The 19153-nt window shown below is 41.3% G+C and overlaps 2 protein-coding genes across 2 annotated transcripts; both read right to left on the bottom strand.

The window, feature by feature from the left end:
- Positions 1-349: 349 nt before the first annotated feature.
- Positions 350-2277, bottom strand: LOC115750356 (syntaxin-124-like). The gene has a single exon (XM_030687654.2). The coding sequence runs from the start codon at positions 1684-1686 to the stop codon at positions 769-771; it is 918 nt and encodes a 305-aa protein (XP_030543514.1). The 5' UTR covers positions 1687-2277; the 3' UTR covers positions 350-768.
- A 583-nt stretch (positions 2278-2860) lies between these two features.
- On the bottom strand, positions 2861-14210 carry LOC115750437 (B3 domain-containing protein Os07g0563300-like). The gene is made up of 14 exons (XM_048276453.1): positions 13788-14210; positions 11695-11776; positions 11480-11578; positions 9874-10201; positions 9447-9789; positions 9030-9126; positions 7724-7898; positions 7395-7474; positions 7090-7134; positions 6726-6989; positions 6324-6373; positions 5745-5858; positions 5138-5208; positions 2861-3832 (listed from the first exon to the last, which is right to left on the bottom strand). The coding sequence occupies exons 1-14, from the start codon at positions 13934-13936 to the stop codon at positions 3075-3077; spliced, it is 2655 nt and encodes an 884-aa protein (XP_048132410.1). The 5' UTR covers positions 13937-14210; the 3' UTR covers positions 2861-3074.
- Positions 14211-19153: the final 4943 nt, after the last annotated feature.

The raw sequence follows: 19153 nt of genomic DNA, 5'->3' as shown, positions 1-19153 counted from the left end.
CCAGAACCGGTTCCGGTTCCGGGCCGGTTCCGGGCCCACAGTTCAATTTGGCCCTGTCTAGTTGGTACGTTATTCATTGCAATTATGGGAAACATTAGTCTATTACCTACGAGAAATATGGCCATCTTTTACTTGATGCTCCGGATCTTTAGTTATTGAAAAGGAAGGCTATAGTTCTGCATCTTGCAGTAATTTGTCTTGGCAAGGGCAAGAAAACCAGAGTCTGACTAAAGCGGTGGATGAAATGCTCTGCGGTTACATTCTGATCGACTTTTTGCCATTTGTTTCTCTCCGATAAAGCAATAGCATCAATAACGATTCTATATCACCCGATATCGCCCTAGGCACTTTGCTTAACTAAGCTGGTTACTGCTATTTGATCAGCAGACTGATCTTTTATTCAGTAAAAACGTGTTGCTTGTGTTCATGTCCCAGACTCCCAGTTGTTGGCTTTGGCGACTTCTCTTCTGGTGTTACCAGAGAAGTTGAAACTGGCAAAGAAAGATGAGATATACTTGAATGCCGAATATCAAACTTGCATTTTCCAATTCAGATGCTCTGTCCATGTTTACTTGGCGAAAAGTTGTACATATCAGGTTATCTAGGGAATTACTGAAGGAGAGGAAATGAAACAATAAAGACAGAGAAAAGAGAAATGGAAGTAGAAAAAACTATAATAGATCTTCCATGTATGGGAAAATCCTTAGCTGATTTTCTCCCCTTGAATTCTGCAAAACTCCACCGCACGGCTTAACCGGGTCTTTGCACTCACATTCCCTTTCTTCCTAACTGAATTGATGTTAAGATTGGTATTATCAGGAAGCAGACAATAACAGCACCAAGTATAACGGCAATGCACATCCAGTTCCTAGAGCTTTTCTGATATTCCTTGCCTACTTGAAGCTGATCTGCCCCTCGCCTCACGAAGGAGCTGGCCTGAGCAACCTGAGACTCGATATCGTTGAGTTGGTGACCTTGTGACTCCACAAGTGCAGCCATATCCAAGAATATCTGGTGCAACTCTATCAGGTTTTTCTCTATCTCCTTAATTGCATCTCGCCTCTCTTGAATCTCTGATATCGTGTCCAAGATTTGACCTCTCCCTTGTTCCTGAATTGCTTTTTGAACAAAACTCTCACTTTCTCCACTTGATATTAGGTTGTCAATGGTCTCTTCGTCCGCCTTCTGTCCCGTGATCATAAAGTACCTTCTTCCCACAGTTTCCTTATATTCCACGTTCATTTTTGCCCTCAAGTCCTGGAAATCATCCGTCATATCTTTGAGCTTTTTCGCCAGTCCAATAACCACTGAAGTCCGGGTCCGGTCTGCTGATGAACCGATGCCACATCCAGGAAGATTGCGGTCGGCTACATTGGAATGTTCAAGTGCTTCGAGCTTGCCTTTGATGATTTTGACTCGTTTCAAGACCTGTTGCACATCTGAGTCCATACGGGCCCGGAGCTGCTTGGTCGTTTTGCCATCATGGATGATTTTACTCTCCTCATTCGATTCCTGCAATCTCTTGTAGAGCTGCTCGACCTGAGCCATCTCCTCCTTCACTCTTTCAACGTCTTTGAAGAACTTGTCAAGGTTGACAGTTTCCTTTTGGGAATCGGTGTCATCTAGGTATACCTGCTCCTTCAAGTCAGTGTATCGCTTGAATGAATTGGAGAACAAATCATTCATCTTCACCAATCCCCCTTTTCGTCACTACCTCGTGCCCTTCCCTGCGATGGAGTCAGTCCGAGTGAACTCTTGACAATGCGAAGAGTTCAGAGTAACTAACTGTACATGGCTTGTGGGCCTGGGGCAAATGACCCTTCTCCTCTTTCTGTATTTACCCTGCTTTAGGAAGGAGGATGGAAGAACAGAACTATCACCTGCAATGCCAAAATGGGAGAACGTTAAGCTACATATTCTTTCCAGTTTGACCAAACCTAAGGGATCCGAAGTTCTGGAAATTGGAAGAAATAGATGGGGAAGTTGCTAAGACTGACCTGGTTGACCCCCAGTGCTAGCTAATGGCGATACACGTATAATGTCAACTATCTGAGAAGAAACTTGAATATCAAAGTCAAGCTTCAATGTGGGTCGTGTAGGCCATTAACAGCTCCTGTTCAGACAACCGACACCTTAGTGGGGTTTATGTTTCTGCTGATAGCATATATTGAAGACGTGGTTCCGAAACTTCATAGAATCTTTTATTCTGCTGCTGGCCAGGGAGAGATGATGCTCTGATCTTCAAAACAACTTGAAAATGGTTTGGTAAGTTACAGAGTCCCTCCTGTGAGACTGATTTAGTCTACGCCGTATGTTAGGTTTTGTTCAAGGAAAGCGAAGTGCGACCAGTTGGATCATGAAATTTGGAGGCTAATGCGTATTGTCTATGCTTTTTGAATTGGAATCCGAAGTGGTCAAGATCCCAACTTTGATTGTCATGAACGAGAACGTGAAGATACTCGTTCTGAGTATCGAGAAAACGGAAGGCTGGAAGAGGGTCGACCGGCTGATCAAGAATCGTTTTGAGAAGGTAAGAAACGGATCGCCCTTTCGAAAGGATTAAAAAAAGAGAATTGTCAAATCTTCAGTGCTTTTACTCATCATATCCACTGTAACTTCATCGCGGCATTATCATTCCGAACGCCTAGTTTTATCTCTCTCAAAAATTACAGATGCACAAGTCCAAAATTTCTCCGAGCCAATGCATCGAACATGCATTCTGCAACATGTATTAATCCAGTCTCCTGTTTTAAGTTCTAAACAACGTGCTGGTTAGGTCCGCTGCTGCTTCGAGCAAGCGCAACCACCAGTTTGAAAGGAAGGAAAAGCCGCACGCGTATCAGTTTTGCTCTTACAGTGAACGGGGCAATAACATCGAGTATTAATCAGCAAAATCAATGGCCTTCAACCATTCGGTCTAATTCCTACTCTCTTCCTATGTACAGGAACTAAAATAGCCCAATCTCAAAATGGGTGAATGTACAACTACAAATACTGGTCCCAGGCCTGCCTCGGAAGCACAGCAAAAACTACATCAGGATCAATACAGCAATGCGTGTTAGGCATACAATACTTCATTCGTGCACCGTAGATGCCAAAGCTTTAGCTCGATCCTCGTTGACCTCTTGATGACCACTCTCTACCACGTCGCTGACAAGCCTTTCGCCTCCATCTGGATCCAGCTTGGCAGGATCGCCTGTGGAATTCCTAAAGCTGTCTGAGGTCGAAATTTTCTGCCTGAGTTTCTGGGTGGCATCATGTAGCAACCTCATCATACCACCAGAATCTGACCCAGGCGAGAACTCCTCCTCCCGCTCTGGCTGAATATTAAGATCGATCTGACCTTTAAAAGGCGAACCCGAGCTTTTAATCCTGTTCATTTCGTCATCAGAACCATCATTACCCATCTTTTTCTGGCTTGGGCTGCTATTTGCAGTGTTGTTATTGCACTGTGAAGGGTCGTCTTCTGGTGATTTTTCTGCAAGTGATAGGTTCTGGTGTTGTGGCTTCTTGCGCGAACCTTCCGCTTCTTTCTCCGACTGTTTCTTTTCGCGCCTCAGCATCAAGGTGCGGAAACGGCGCTTCACGGTCAGACAGACATTGCATGTGCATGTCTGCTTGTGTTTTGGGCCCTTCCCACTAGGGGGTTGTATACAAACAATACACGAACACCCTGGTCGGTGTCGAGGGTGCTTTGTTGTGGCTTGAGATGCCGAAGAAGATGATGGGAGTGTCTCGCCTTCTCCCAAGATTGCTAGGTTGGCAAGAGTGTCGAGCCCCTCCAGTGCTTCCATACTCTCTTGTTTAGGAGCCTTGGCTTTCTTAGAAGGTGCTGCACGACCATAATGATGGATTGATTATAGGAAATCAGATCAATGTTGAAAAACCATCGAACCGTAAGATACCAGTAATTCAATATACCAAACTTTTTGCTGAGCATTCATTTTCCTACACATGAACAAAGTAAAACATACCCCACACCCATCCTTTGGGGAAAAGTCTCAGTTGAATAAGGTTGCCTAGAATAAAAAAAGAGGCTTGATGGAATTTCGTCACTTTGGATTCAGACCTCGTACTATTATTCATTCAACAGAATCCTAGGCAGGTCCTCTATTGAACCATATAGAGGTTTCGATCAATATAATATAGAACAGGGTCCAAGGTCATATGGCACCCTGCTCCGACCTGAGCTATGCAACAACCAAATACCCCTTGATCTGTTCTCGACAGTCCCGATTACACTGTTCACTTGGGAGTTCTTACTCCATGCTACCAAACTAAAGGAAGTGAGTTACTATCAAGGAATTTTGTCAGGCATTCATACATCATCCTAGAAATAGCACCCACGCATGAGGATCCGCACTATGCAACGGTTAACCACTGTTTGCAGCTCCCCTTGCTATTTTCCAAAGAGGCTTCCCTGTCTCAAATCTGCAGGTTTTCCAGTCACAGGTGGATAACTCGCTGCTAGGCCAAGGTCCATATATTGATAAGATTTCTTGCAAGAAAAGCCTCATTTTGTTGTTAATCTAGTCACCGAACACGGGCTATCCCCAGATGACTCAATAATACTACTATTTTCAGAACCCTTCAACTGCCATTAGGTTGACGATAAAACAAATCCTGGATTGCAAACAGTGATTAATCTGCATGAACCGTAATGCATGTACCATGCATAATAGAAGACTGCGGTCTTCTGTGAGCAAAGACATCTCAGGCTCCGAATAATGCTATGAAACAGATAGTAACTTTTGTCTTGTTATCATCTTTTGGATATGTGCGCACATGTAATAGCACATAGCTATGGATATGGCAATTAAACATTTGTTTTTGTTTAAATACCGGTATGACGCAAATCTATTTGCTTATGTACACATTTGGCAAAGCCATGTAAACAACTTCTCAAACAAATCCAAACTTCCCCTCCTTGAAGGATCTAACTCATTTTGTTTCCACATTAGAATGGTCCATTTCCAAGATTATAAATGCAGTACCGTTCAAAGACAACATGACAAAGTCATAGGCCACAACAGAGGCAATCTGTAACCTGTAATGGAATAAGTGTGCAGGCAGTCGCATTGTTCTAAACTAAAGTACAGGAAGTCTATCCATCTATCATGTCCCAAGCAAACCATACCTGGATTATTATTAGATAGCATATCTTCAAGCTCTTCTGCTGTCAAGTCTGGAGCTGCCGAGCAAGATGATCTGAAGAAACATGATACTTAGAGCTATGGATTGAATGAGCAAGGTGATAAACATATTTCTGTCTAATGTGAAGGTTAAATGGCCAAATGACCAACAGTTAAAAGAAGGAAGACATTCTCTAATGAGTATAGCATAAAAGAACCAGAGGCTCCAAAGACAATACAAGGAAAAAAGCCATAGATCAGTGACGCGGTGCCAACGCGGTGCCACGTGTCTGACACATGGAGGTCATGTCAGCAGGCCCGGCGGTTTTCAGTTATAACTGTAAAACCAGATGGGTCGTGACAATCAGCAATCAGAGAAATATCATATCCCTCGAAGCTCCCTATTCATTGATAGAGTTGCAAATAGCTTACCAGTTCGTACCACAGAGAGAAAGGACTACTGTAGATCTACAAGTCTAATGCATCCTACAACTTATAATAAAAATGAGTTTCAAACAGCTCATGGGGACATTAAAATTTATGCATGCACACTAAGACTAAGCCATGACGGCTGTATAACCCATTTCAAGGAAAGAGTGGAATCTACAGTACCTTTCTGGTTCCCAACTGTTATCCGCGCAAGTCCATTTTGAGGGAAGAAGGGCATCAGCTGGCAATTTTCTCCATTTCAAGCAGTCTTCGCATTGAGCCCATTGAATCTTTTTACTGATACACATGGGATACAAAAATACGCCTCAGAATATGTTTGAACAAAACAAACACAAACCCTTTGGATATTACTTTAATATATAGTGATAGGGATTCACTCTTAGCAGAGACAGCAGCATTACAAAGAAGAAGTTTGTAGGGATGATGGAGGACCTAAACGAATCTCTCATTAAGATAGTGATTTTTTAAAAATGCCACTATCGTTTCAGGATTCCAAGATTTTATGCTAATTAGTATTGGGTGTGTACTAGTTTTCATGCTTATCCCATAAATATACATCCATAATCTCTAGATGATGTGTTCAGAACGCCAACTCCATTTACTCATGTAACAAGATTTCGACATGAACAGTTACGAAAAGAAATGGTTGGAGCACCAAACAAAGTAGTTTACTCATGTAACACGATTCTGACATTAACAAAAACAAAAGGAATGCTTGGAGCTCTAAACAGAGTACTTTACCCCACAGTATCTGTCCTAAAAACTGTTGGCTTCCCGAGTATTGGAGCATCCTGCCATAAGAAACGAGTCAATCTCCAAACAAGGATGAAACCTTTCCATGCAGCATTATTTATCCTGTGTAATATCTCAGAGCTAAAAGGACCACTGAACACAACCCAATACACACATACAGAAATTCATTCAATTTTTGGTCCCCTTCAGTTCACCCAAACCATAACAGTCAAAGTGCGGGGTGTTGGTCAGCCAAGCTAATTAGATTCTCGATAGCTTTCCAATAGAACAATTATCCGGTAGAGGTGGCCTCTCCTTTTGGTAAAGGGGAAAGCATTCATGTACATAGCCAATATGCAAAAATTTGTTAACAGCTCATTTCATATGAAGAAATTTAAACAAGTATTTTACCTCATACTCCTCAAACTCAAAGCCCTCAATTACCACTACACTAGGAGTGTGATTAGGAGGTGGACGAAGCAGTCCTTGAGCTTCTTCCCATGTTAGTTTCAGCTCTATAACGTCCTCATTTTCGATCCTCAGTCGCTTACTTTTTGAACCCAAGGTAGTATTCTTCCGTTTTCTAGACAAGGAAGATTTAGCCCCAAGAACTTCTTTTGCAATGTATCCAGATTTATCAACTTTAGACCATGAACTAGGATCTGCCAATTCAGCCTGCCAGATTGGGGGGAAAAGGCTTTAGAATCATGGACTGGACTGCTTTTGGAACCAAAGATCCCAAATTTAAAAATGTCAACCATTGAATCGTACTCACGTCTTGCACAGTAACTCCATTGCTACTCTTAGCCGTTTCATTCTCCTGCAGCAAGATGAAAATAAATCATTTATGTTTCAATTTAATCTGAAGCACATTGAAACAGACATGCTATATAAAGCTTTATTTCTTCTAGAAAATTCACACAACCAACATTGGCATAGGATTCAGATAACCAACAGCATAACTAAGCAATATAAACAAAGTGTTAGGTTTATATTGCAGGAAAACCAGTATGATATCTCTGAGGTCTAGCATGTACATAAATAAAGCCAGGAAAAGTCAATTATTGCGCAAGTCCAGACCTGATCAGATGGGGGAGCAGTTGAAGCCTTTCTGAATCCCATGACCAATTTTCCCTCTGGTTCTAACCGACTAAAAGTTACTGAGAGGGAACAAAATCAAATCTCAGTCCTATAGCCAGAAGGATATAAAACTCACAGAAATAAGGCAATGACATTTGTCAGCAGCAGTAACTCAGGACAAAAGGTCTTGTCAAGAACAACAATGCTCCTACTCATTATGCCCAACAAGCTTTCATAAGTGTAGTACTGCACTATCCAATCCTGTAAAGTTCCTATAGAATAAAATACCGAGTTTCAGGCATCCTATTCCGCAACTGTAAGTATCTTACCAATGTCTCCTGCTTGCAACTGCATGGACTGTATGCATGGCGTGACTCCTTCCAGAACATACATTCTACTGTTATTATTGGGCCAGAATCGAAATTGAAATATCCACTCTGAGCCTTTGGCATCCTGAACTTTGAGAGGCAATCCTTCTGGCTGAGAAATAGGCGGAAAATAGGCCTGTACAGTCCCAAAATTTCACTCGTGAACTTTTTTTTTAAATAAGTAAAGACAAAAATTTCAGAAGAGGGTCCAAAAGAGGAATGACCCATTTTACAACTTCAGGAAATGGACGAAAGTTCAAAAACGAATGTTGATATCAATGCCAACACCCAAGAACCTTGATGAAGATATCCTTCAAGATTCAAATCATACACGAGATATTCCAAGTTTTGGAAATGCAAGAGATGTTCCAAAGTTCTCAAAAAGCCCTTATTCATATTTCAATCTGAGACAAGCAAAATAACTTTTGCTTTATCAACCAAATTCTGAAGGGTCAACATATATTTATACCTAATTGCTCCACATATAATTCCTCTAATCACCTGTTAAACAAAGTAGACCCCACCTGGAGTAAGTTGAAGAGCCCGCAAGGGAAGTGCAAGAAAAAGGACTTGTTACATCTTTCCCATCATAATTCTACTCTCTTGTCGGATGGTGAACACTAATTCTACTTTCAAAAATCATTTAAGGAAAAATACCAAATGACTTTAGATGATAATGTTTTCATGCTTTGCGGTGCCCAATTAAAAGCTAAAACAAAATGTTAAAGACCAAAGCCACCCCAATCACCTCTAAATTGGTTCAATATGCAAGCTCAACCACTAGTCTAAAGCAATGGACGAACTGCTCAAATAATGCCTTCGTACCATCGCCATGGAAAAATTCCTTATCTCTCCACTTCTTGGATGGCAGGAAGTCCAATTTCATACTTCTAGTTGGTCGGAAATGTTAGAAACAGTCTTTTGTGAATAACTTTGTGTATATAGAAGCCACCTTATATAGGGGCGGTACCCCCTTGGTACCTTCTTAATGAAATCTCATTAATCATTCAAAAAAACAATCCAAGACCCGGGAGTACTGGACATAAACTAAAATGCGAGAAATTAAACACAAAATTAACATATTTCCAGCGAGCTGAAGTTTTTATGTGTCATTTGTTTTAAGGTAAGTCCAAAGAAAATAGGGAAATATCTGAGACTGAAAGTTGTACAGAAAAAACAGCCAAAAGACCCACAATCCAAGATGTTTCTCCCAGGGGAAATGAGAACAACAAAAGCAGTGTAAGAATTTAGCCAAGAAGGTCTTTACCTCAGCACATTTTTTTGGCAGCACCAAACGTCCAATTTTACCTGCGTCACTAGCACTCAACATTTTCTCGAACAGAGGAGTGATTACAGAGTTCGAGCTTATAAAAGTTAAGAAATAGGACTGTGAATGCTAATTATCAGTAGAGGTGAAATTGAACCTTCCACCATGCTGATATTGTACTGAACAAGTAATAGAAGTAAAAAAACGTAATGAGCTGAAGAGTTGGATATTAAATGATGAACAGTCACTGAAAATCATTTTCATCCGGTCTATCGAAATTGTAGCCTCTGTTCTATTGACATGTTATAGTTACTTTCTCAGGGAAAACACCAAAAACAATAATATAGAGAAAGGTATACATTTCATCTTCCTACGGGCTGCTATAAATCAATAAAAGCACATAGAACAAAAGGATACTCTCCAGAGATTTGTTGTAGCTCTTGATCTGTTATCCTGGGCCAGTAACGAGGAAGTAATTGATTCCTTCCCCTGGCATCCCCTCGAGGCCTTCCATTACGCGTATGACTTTCAACAGATGAGTTAGTATCATTGAGCATACTTCCATAGATATGCTTTGCTAGCGTCGGGGGTGGAGCTGGCCGAAAATGTGGCCCAGCAAGTCCTATGTGACCATTTGATTCATTGCCTGAAGCATGCGGCACAGCCAATCCATATGGTGGAGTAGATGGGTCCTCCTTCACAGTGGTCAACTGTTGAGGATTGATCTTGCATGGATTTAGGTGCTCATCGCTGTTAGGTCCTGTAAGAAAATGTTGAATGCGGGAGTTTATCTCAAGAACCCCCTAGATTGTCCTCGCGTGATCATCAGTATGAAAAGCAATACCTGCAATGCCATTTTCAAGTTTCTCGACTGCGCCAAGCTTCATATTTCCATTCATAAATCTGTTGGAGAAGTCTTCTATTCTCCTATTGTCCATGGAAATAGAATACCTTTCACCAACTCCAAATCGATCAATGCTTGTAGATGCATCGTGCGGTGCCCTAGGCTGCAGCTCAGGACGGGAAATGGACGTATTGAAAAGAGTAGGTGCCTGCCTCCAAGGTACAGGACCTGATCCAGCTAATTGATTCCAATTTTTCACAGAAAGTTCCTTAAGTCTATCAGGAAAATGTGCATGGAAAAGCAGAGGTGGCCATGCCGGATTTGGAGTCTGAAAGGGAAAAATGAATTGGTACTTGACTTAAAAGAGAGGCGTCATCATCTATAAGTCATGTCACACGAGCGAAGGATGGTGAATAGGGAGAAAACATCATGCACATATGCTGTTCGAATGGTACATAAAAATGACCATATACCAATCTAATGCCAGAAACAAAGTTCCACTAAAGTTAGACGATATATGGAAATGATACCCCTAGCTTTACCAGAGGACTGTGAAAAGAAGGGGAGGGGAGAGAGGCAGTGAAGTCCAAGAAGGAATAACAGCTTAGTATCTTATTCTCATCACCAAAGAACAAGGGACCTTATTAATTGGTACATAAAGCTAAAAAATTATTGCGGAGAGCACAAATTTATTTAATATGTCCCAAATTAGCTGTAGGCACGTGAACTCATAGAGCACCAGAAATTTGACTTCATCTTTAGTCCTATAGCAAGAAACATGTTTATAAATGACATCTTGTGATGGAAAAATAATCGCTGTACGACAAGGCGCGATGGTTTGGAAAAGCCTCACATGTTAAGCTACAAATAGACATCCAAAATATAAGCAATAAAATTTATCAAACTGTAACTGATGCTCATGGTTTATCTTGCTAAGTCGTCCATCAGTTCTCCAAGCTGAAAAGTCAAATACCAGTAAAAAATAATATAGCATATCTGAGACAAAACTGCATCAGTAGCTCTTCTTTTCTTTTGCTACTATATTCAGTTTCACTTTGCGTGCCCCGTGATCTTTAAAGAAACTGCTAGTTCTGTATACCAACATTGTATGTGATCCAACCTCCAAGACCAGGCATATCCCACCAATCAGAGGAACTTAAGTCTGTGTAGTTTCAAATATTATACTTTGTTCGGCAACTCGAGATGTGGGGAAATTTTGGGGTGGGGAATGAAAATTGGCCTATATTAAAAATTTTCCCTCCGCATCTCTCTCACAAAAATGTACGAACATTCATATTTTCCTCACCCACTTTCATTCCCTCCTCTTTGCTTAGTTTACCAAGCAAAGCCTGTGTGCATAAACAATTCAGCTCCCTCACAGATATCTCTCAAAAGGACATTGGTGACAGAAAATACCCATCTCAACATCTGCTCTCAGCAAAATACTAACAAAGAAAGTATATTCCAATGCCGAGCATAAGCATAACAACCACACAAGATGATCAGAACTTGAGTAATTTTCATTTTTGGGTGGATAGATGAGAACATGGGGGTTAATAAGTTAGGCTTGCCAAAGATGCCCAATAATAGTGAGATTCATAATTACCAAGACTAAGTTTTTCCGAGCACATGACATGCACTCAATTCCTCCAGGATCCAACAGGGCAAATGCAAGAGCTGAGACAATACATCCACAATGTACCCTCTGCAAAAGAAATTTAGCAATCACTGTGACATCTAACACAACAGAACGAAACAACGAATTGGCGTAACTTGTATCAACTAAGAAGCATACATCATTAGGGTCAATTTTCTCCTCACCTTCCCACATGATTCACAGCATCTCCAACCAGAAGCATTTGGGTGAAAAGTTTCGCAAAATCGGCCTTCCTCATAAACAGTCCTGAAGCAGAGAGGAACTTGGAGTAAGATCTTCAACAAAGACATTATTTGAGATATCAAAATTGCTGAAATAAAGAAAACCTTAACTCTAAAGTGTCCTCAAATATTAGAAAGGAACTTCAACTAGAAATGTTCTTTCAAGGCACCTTAATTCAGGCTCAAGGTTACAAGTTTACTGTTTGGCTTTTGTGTTCATCATCCCCAATGAACTAAAAAGTCGATGTGGTATTGTGACTAAATCTAACATAGATCATTGCAGAACTTGTTCACTCCCAAGTCACACCCTCTAGTCAAATTCTTTTATATAGTAACCAATCCAATCGTACAGGTAAAATTTATGAAGTTTGAGTTTAGCACATGAAAAACTTTAAATTAAGTCAAGACAAATATAAAAAATCTAAAGGGAAAAAACTATTTATAGTCCTCTAGCTGAATTGAAGAAAGAAGTTAAAAGGGAAAAATCTATTAATAGTCCTCTATCTGAATTGAAGAAAGAAGTTAAGGGAAGAAAAAAACTATCATAGCAAGACTATGCATGATTAAGCTATCGATTACACAAACTGAATAGCAGAAAGAAATTAAGGAAACAGAGAACTGTTTCAATTGAGAAAGGAATGATTTAAGGTAAGTTTCGAAAAAAATTTGAAATGAGCTTTGAGCCCACTAAGCTCTTTGGGACAACAATGAGGCGTTGCAAATATCCTTGAAAAAAACAATGAGGTGTTGTAAACACCATGTGAAAGACTTTGAGCTGCAAAGTCGCTTTGATAATGCCCAAACTGCAAGCACGACTTCCCTTGCCTTGGCTTTAAAGCATTCTAGGGAAGCCACTCCAATTTGTAGGGAAGTTTCGATCTTCCCATTTCACACTTATTGAAAAGTGATTATTCCACATGTGCCTCTTCAATCAGTTTCTTCCATTCCACAGTGGTTATAGCACCAAAATGTGGCAAGCATGGACTGGCAGCAGGGAACGGTGAATGGGATAATGGTCCAACAGTGAACGGAGAATGGAAAACTGCAACTACTGATATCTGATAGAGTGATATCACTGATGTTTGCAACCTCTCATAAAAGTTACAACGTCCAATTAAAGAAAAACTCTAGCCAGAAATTTTCGAATAGTTTGAGGAGCCATGGACCAAGTATTTGCTTTGACTGATATGTGAAATGCAAACTCTCTGCACACTGCAAACTTTCAGATGGAAGTAGTCAAAATGCTAAAGGAACTGAACAAGGCCACAGAAAGTAACATGGCAAATGTTTCCCATTAGCCACAACTGTTTTCCCGCCTTGAAACATGCTTCTACTTGCTCAACCTGGACTAGCTAGATACCACTCTGAAATGGTTCATATTAAGCTGTGCAAATGACTGGGCAGAGAGTTCACTTAAAGAGCAAAAGGAGCAATTTTGATCTTCTCTTGGACTAAAACTGAATCTGTTAGGGAAGCGAGGCGTGGTCTTGAGTGCAGATGCCACAGATTGTACGACAAGATCATGCATGCCCTCCGAGTGGGTCAGGATGAAGCTCTTTTGCTTCCCAATAAACTACACTCTCCAAAAGTGAAGAAGTCCGTCAAAATCCAAAGAGCAATTCAAGTCGTTTCTGCTTCTACTACTCCGCTCCAAAAGTAGAGACGAATGTACCAAAAGGGCACAGCGGATGGCAACTCACTTAAGTTCTGTAATTCAATAATACTCCTTCCATATTAGACTCTCCATACCAGAAAAGGCAGTGAAACTCCAAATCCTTTCGCAAAATTAAACTCATCACGTGACCGTACCAACGCACACAAAAGCGCCCGTAGCAATAACTCCAAACCAAGTCAACAAACGTTAAACCAAAACTACCATGAGAAACGTCACTCCCCAGCTCAACTGCCACAAAACACTGACCAAACAGAACTAAAAAAACGCTTCAACCAGACCAACGCTCGCGAACAACACGACGAGAGTCAACAACACCGAAGCGGTCAACAGAGAGTAGAAAAAGATAGAAAGCCCGGCTTACGCGCATCGATCGCAGAGTTCGGCGGAGTCCCCGGCGCGGAGCCGCCAGCCCTTCCTAGGTCTCTCCGGCTTCGCCTCCGAGCACTCCGGGTTGAAGCAGGCCTTCGCCGAGGCCGAGCTCGAAGCCGGAGGTGGGGCCGGAGCCGCCATCGCCGCGGCAGCAGCAGCAGCAGCAGCAGCGGGAGATGCGGTCTACGGCCGGAAGCAATGCATAATCCCCAAATTCAAGCGAGGAAGCAGTCGCCGTGGAGAGAGGAGCTCGGAGATGTGCAATGGAGTGGCGTGCGAGCCTGATCTGCAATCACAGAAGAGAGAGAAAGCAGAGAGAGAGAGAGAGAAGGAGATCGAAGACAGAGAGGGTTTTGCGAAGAGAGAGACAGAGAGAGAGAGCAGAAGAAGAAATTCGTGCGTGCGTAGGTGGTGCGTTGTGTGTGCGCGAGAGGCTTTAAAAGCACGTCGAGTCGTGCCTCAGTTTTGGCGTCGCCCCCCTTTCTCTCTCTTGTTTCCCTCTCTACTGATGCCTTTCTTGTTTCGGTTGTTTTTTTCTCCTTTTTTTTTTCAAACTCTCTCTCTCTCTCTCTCTCTCTCTCTCTAAAACGTCGACGCCGTCCACGCTTGCCATTGGAGCGAAATTCATTATTATCCGCACCCACCAATTAAAGTATTAAAAAAAATTATTAATCAGTATCCCGCAGCACATTTATCTTTGAAACTAATTTTCGCATCGCAAAAAATCTCGAAACTAATGCCACAAGGTATGCTTACTTCACATCAATTTTCCTTCCGGATTTGGTATCCCCGACCCTAATCCGAAGATGAATCCTTCTCAAAGACCATATGTGCTGAGCAGACCTTTCCACGAATGGTCGCTTCTGATAAGTTGTCAGAAGTATCTCCCGACGATAGTTCGGTTTCGGACCAAGCATCTAAGACCGAATCACCGTCCAAAGGGCAAGGACCAGTTTGGGGATCCGTCAAGGCCGTATTGAAATTGGAGGATGATGTCAAGAACACAACTCGAGAATTGAGGGCGGTTTCGACTGTCTCCAATACATGCATACAAGTTATAAAGACATCAATCTAGGTTTCGGATACTAATTTGAAATTTCTTCCGAAATGAAAATTCGTTGAGAGGTCAATATGTTATGGAAGTACCAGGATAGGAATATTTGGGTCATAGTAACAAGTTCACTCTAGCCCTATAACAAAGCAAAGGATACGTCCGCTTCTTGCTTATTTTTCGGATAAATAATATCATCTATGAAATTCCACGTGAAGTTTTGACATCACACTCCTAATTGAGGCACGATTTTATTTTTTTTTTTGGTCCGGCCACTTCCTAGATTAGATTTTTGCATAGGTCACTGGTCATATCAATATGTTTAGGGCACTTATTTAACGATGAGTTCTCAAAGCATTTATTACAGTTATAAGGGAAAAGCTAATATTTAAAAGATTTCGAATTTTGATTACTTAAAATACACTAAGAAAATCTCTTTTTAATCCGACTAATTAACAAGAGTACGTTTAGTTTCGCTTAATTTAAAGGTAAAGACTACTTTTTACTTAACGTTTGCTTTCTGGTTAATTTGAAAGTTTTTCGACCAAAAAAAAAAATTTAAAAGTTTGGAGTAAACTTTTTTTATTTTTCTAGTGAAAAAACACCTCGAAGTTTTCATATCATGTTAATGTTAACCTATTGATTTGCGTGTAATCTTTTTCATAAATTCGTTGAAATTTCGAACAAATATTTTAAATTTTTTGGTAGAAAAAAATGAGATATTTTTTGATTGAATTTAATTAAAAATAAGTGGGCATATCACGTTTTTTTAAAAAAATCATGGCTCTACTAAAAAGCTCGTGCCAATTTATCGATTAACGTTTACGTAACATTGAAAAGATAACAAAGAAAAATGAACCTACATGAATATATATATATATATATTACTCGTCAAGACTTATTTATTGAAAAAGCAAAGTAATAGGTATCATTTCGGATGTCTTAAAAGCACTAAAAAAAAAAAGAGTAAATTGTCCGACAAAAACAAAAACCCTTCCACGGAAATTAGAGCAATTATTATTATTTTTTTTTTTGGTTGCCTGTTCTCATTTTCCCAACAAAATCCAACCGAAAAAACCGAGCTCAGGGTTTTCTCGTAATTTCGCTACGAGCTGGGGCTCGCGTTGAACGGTTGTTTTTCTTACCGAAAATGGCCCCTCCTCCACGTGGTGCAGCGACACGCGCGACGCGTGGCAAAAACCCATGGGAACGGCGAGCCGCACGCGCGCGAGTGGGCGGGGGGACAAAATGCGCTGCGAGTGCTGTCGTGGGCGTTACTGCATGGGACCCGCGAAGACTAAACTGAAGTGAAGAAGAGAAGAGGGAGGGGGTCAGGTCGTGCACGGTACGATTGCACGTAGCGGCGACGCCGTGCCTTCCTTTAGGTGGGAACGGACGCGCTCGATCAACTCTTATTGTGAACATAGCCCTCGGGTCCCAAAAAGATAGAAAAATAAATAAACATATCCCAAAAGTGCAGTTTTGTCCTAAAATTTTTAAAAAATTACAATCGAGTCCCGAAATTTATCAAATTGGTGCTATCTAATCATTCCGTTAATACCATCTAACGGAAAATGTTGATGTTGCATTTTAAATTAATTTCTATATCTTAGGTGGTATTTTTTAAAAAAAATTATTTTAAATTATATTGAAAAAAACAAAAGAAAGCTATTTTTTAAAAAATATAATACTGGAAAAAAATGGCAGGGTCCTGATGGTGGGTTGCCGTCACCTATTGCCGGCCTTGCACAAGAACGGCTTGCCCTCGCCAACCTAGGCAAGGGCCGGCGAGGCTCACCCGGATCTCAACCGGAGATTACATGTTCAAATCCCATCAAACCGGTGAAAACTCCCGACCCAATTCATCCATAGAATTTCAAGGATGTCCAGTGAGCTTCTACACGGTCGGACCTAGAGAAACAAGTCGAGCAAACAACGAGGGGTTTAGAAGGCACGGCGGCCTCAACAATGGCGGGTTGAGGACCGACAGCAACGACCACCTAACAAGGGACAAAATGAGAGCACGGGCATGAAAGAGGTGTCACTGTTTTGAAGAGCATTGAAGGAAAGAGCCCTTTTATTTTGCCTTGTATCATCCAAAGACTCATGCCCGCCGCCCCGCCTCGCCCCGGAAATAAATTGTGATGGTGACGATTTCTTTAGTGAACGAGTAATCTGGTTTTCCATATGGAAATAGGCATGGCAACAAGTTTGCATGAATCGGATTTTGGACCCACGTCAATTTCGATAAGATAATAATCGTGTTTGGTATAGCGTGATGATTTTAAGGTCGAATTCAGAGTGCCCTGTGGGCTATAGAGTTTGGAGCTGATTTAGAATATAGTTGGTCGGTACCTCCATAACCGAAAAATTACAATACTAAAACTATTATGTTAGAATAGCGAGATAATTACCAAAATAGTTCACAACTTATTATAATTGTGTTAATTCAGTTTCAAGTCTTTTTTTTTTTTCAATTGAGTCATAGACATTTTGCATTTATGCTAATTAAGCCAATCCGATCGACCAGCACTAATGTGGCATGGTGCGAATCGACGTGGGCCATTTCTACTAATATTTTATTATTTTTCTTTAATTTCATAAAAATTCAAATTTGTAATTATTTTTATTTTTTTTTCCTTCTTCTTTGTTTTCTTCTTGTGGCCGACAAGGGTCGTTGGAGTTCGCTAGCCGTTGGGGAAGGCGATGAGTCACATGCGGGGTTGGTGTCGCTTGGATCCGGGCAAGGGCTAGCCTCACCGGCCATGGGCAAAGGTAGCCATGGCCTCGCCCGCAACCTTACTCAACTTGCCCAGATCTAGGGGAGGCCGGACGAGGGATGTGACCCTCGCCGGCCCAAGCAAAAAACAAAGAATGAAAGAAAAAATAATTAAAAATCATCTGCGTTAGTGCTGGCCTACCAAATTGACCGAATTGGCACAACCGCAAAAGATTTAGGACTCAATTAGAAAAAAAAAGATTTATTACTGAAGTGGCACAATTGCAATAAGTTTATTACTGTTTTGGTAATTTTCCCTTAGAATATGTAACCTAAAAAAATTAAATTAATAGGTGGAGGGAAACCAAGAGTATATGAACTTTATAGATTGACGATTTGGGATACTTTAACACCCTCTATAAAATGCAAGCCAGATTAAAAACGGTACTTGCAATTCGAGAAATATAGGGCCGCGGCACACGTGAAATAAACAAGGGCAAAGTATGTTGTCGAGACGAGCTCGAGAATCCATGGATGCGGGACTTGTCTCAAGCACGGTAGGTTCCAACATATTCAAGAGAAAGCGGGTTCGGGCTTAGGATAAGATCGATCGCGTTGATGATGGTAGACAGATCCGTCGCTACCCAAGAGCTACCTATGTAAAAACATCCTTAAAATCATACTCTTTCCCCTTTCATCTTGTGAAAGCTGTGAGTCAACATAGAAGGCATCATCAACTCACGTGGTTTTATTCACTCGAAGACAGCAACGTCAACGAGCGTGTTTCGTACGTGACACCAACATTCTTGTCTCGAGAAGAAGACTGAAGAAATCGAAGCGGGCGTTGAAGATCGAATCGCATCATGCGATGTGATGACCCGTTAAGATCTAGCGCGGTCGGTTGTTGCTTCCGCGGATGTGTCGGGAGAGACTAGATTAGGGTTTTGGACATGGGTTTGCATGAGACAAAGCAAGAGGCAAGATAGGCATAGGATCGATCAAGAACCCGCCATGAGCGTTTTGTAGTTATTGATAACTGCTGAGCTCGAACTTGTCTTAGGCCATGCCGGACGACGCTTCTGGTTTTCTTGGTTTTCCCCAAAAGGGGAGTCGAACGAGAGCGAGCACAAGCTTCTGTTGGATGACGGGTATGTCCTCCAATGATAGCGAGCATCAGCGGTTTCTTCTCTTCTTCTTCTGTTTCGGTGGTCCGAGGCACGACCGATGACAGTTGATGCACTTATTTGAATCAATCTAGGTGGTTGTGCAATGTTAGGGAAGACCGGGGACGATGTCGGGAGGGGTCTCCGAATTCTAAGCCGATGTTCAATTTCATCGTTTGGATTTTAACTTCGACTTATTTGGTCCTTGTTCGTACTCCTCGATTCAATTCGAACCAATTCAATCATTTGATACGACTTGATCACGGGACTTACGGCTGAAGACGTGGCCACTAACGTGCACACAATCACATCGGTAAAAAAGTGAGACGATCCTCACGGGGTTTGCAGATTATAAACTCGAACCTCCAAATGACAAACATCTTATGTGAGAAAATTTTTGGGTGGTTGAAACTAAGAAATAAATT

Source organism: Rhodamnia argentea, chromosome 3 (assembly GCF_020921035.1).
Source record: "Rhodamnia argentea isolate NSW1041297 chromosome 3, ASM2092103v1, whole genome shotgun sequence".
In the NCBI taxonomy this organism is placed as follows: domain Eukaryota; kingdom Viridiplantae; phylum Streptophyta; class Magnoliopsida; order Myrtales; family Myrtaceae; genus Rhodamnia; species Rhodamnia argentea.
The sequence above is the reverse complement of the archived record's forward strand: the minus strand, read 5'-3'. Positions and strand labels throughout refer to the sequence as shown.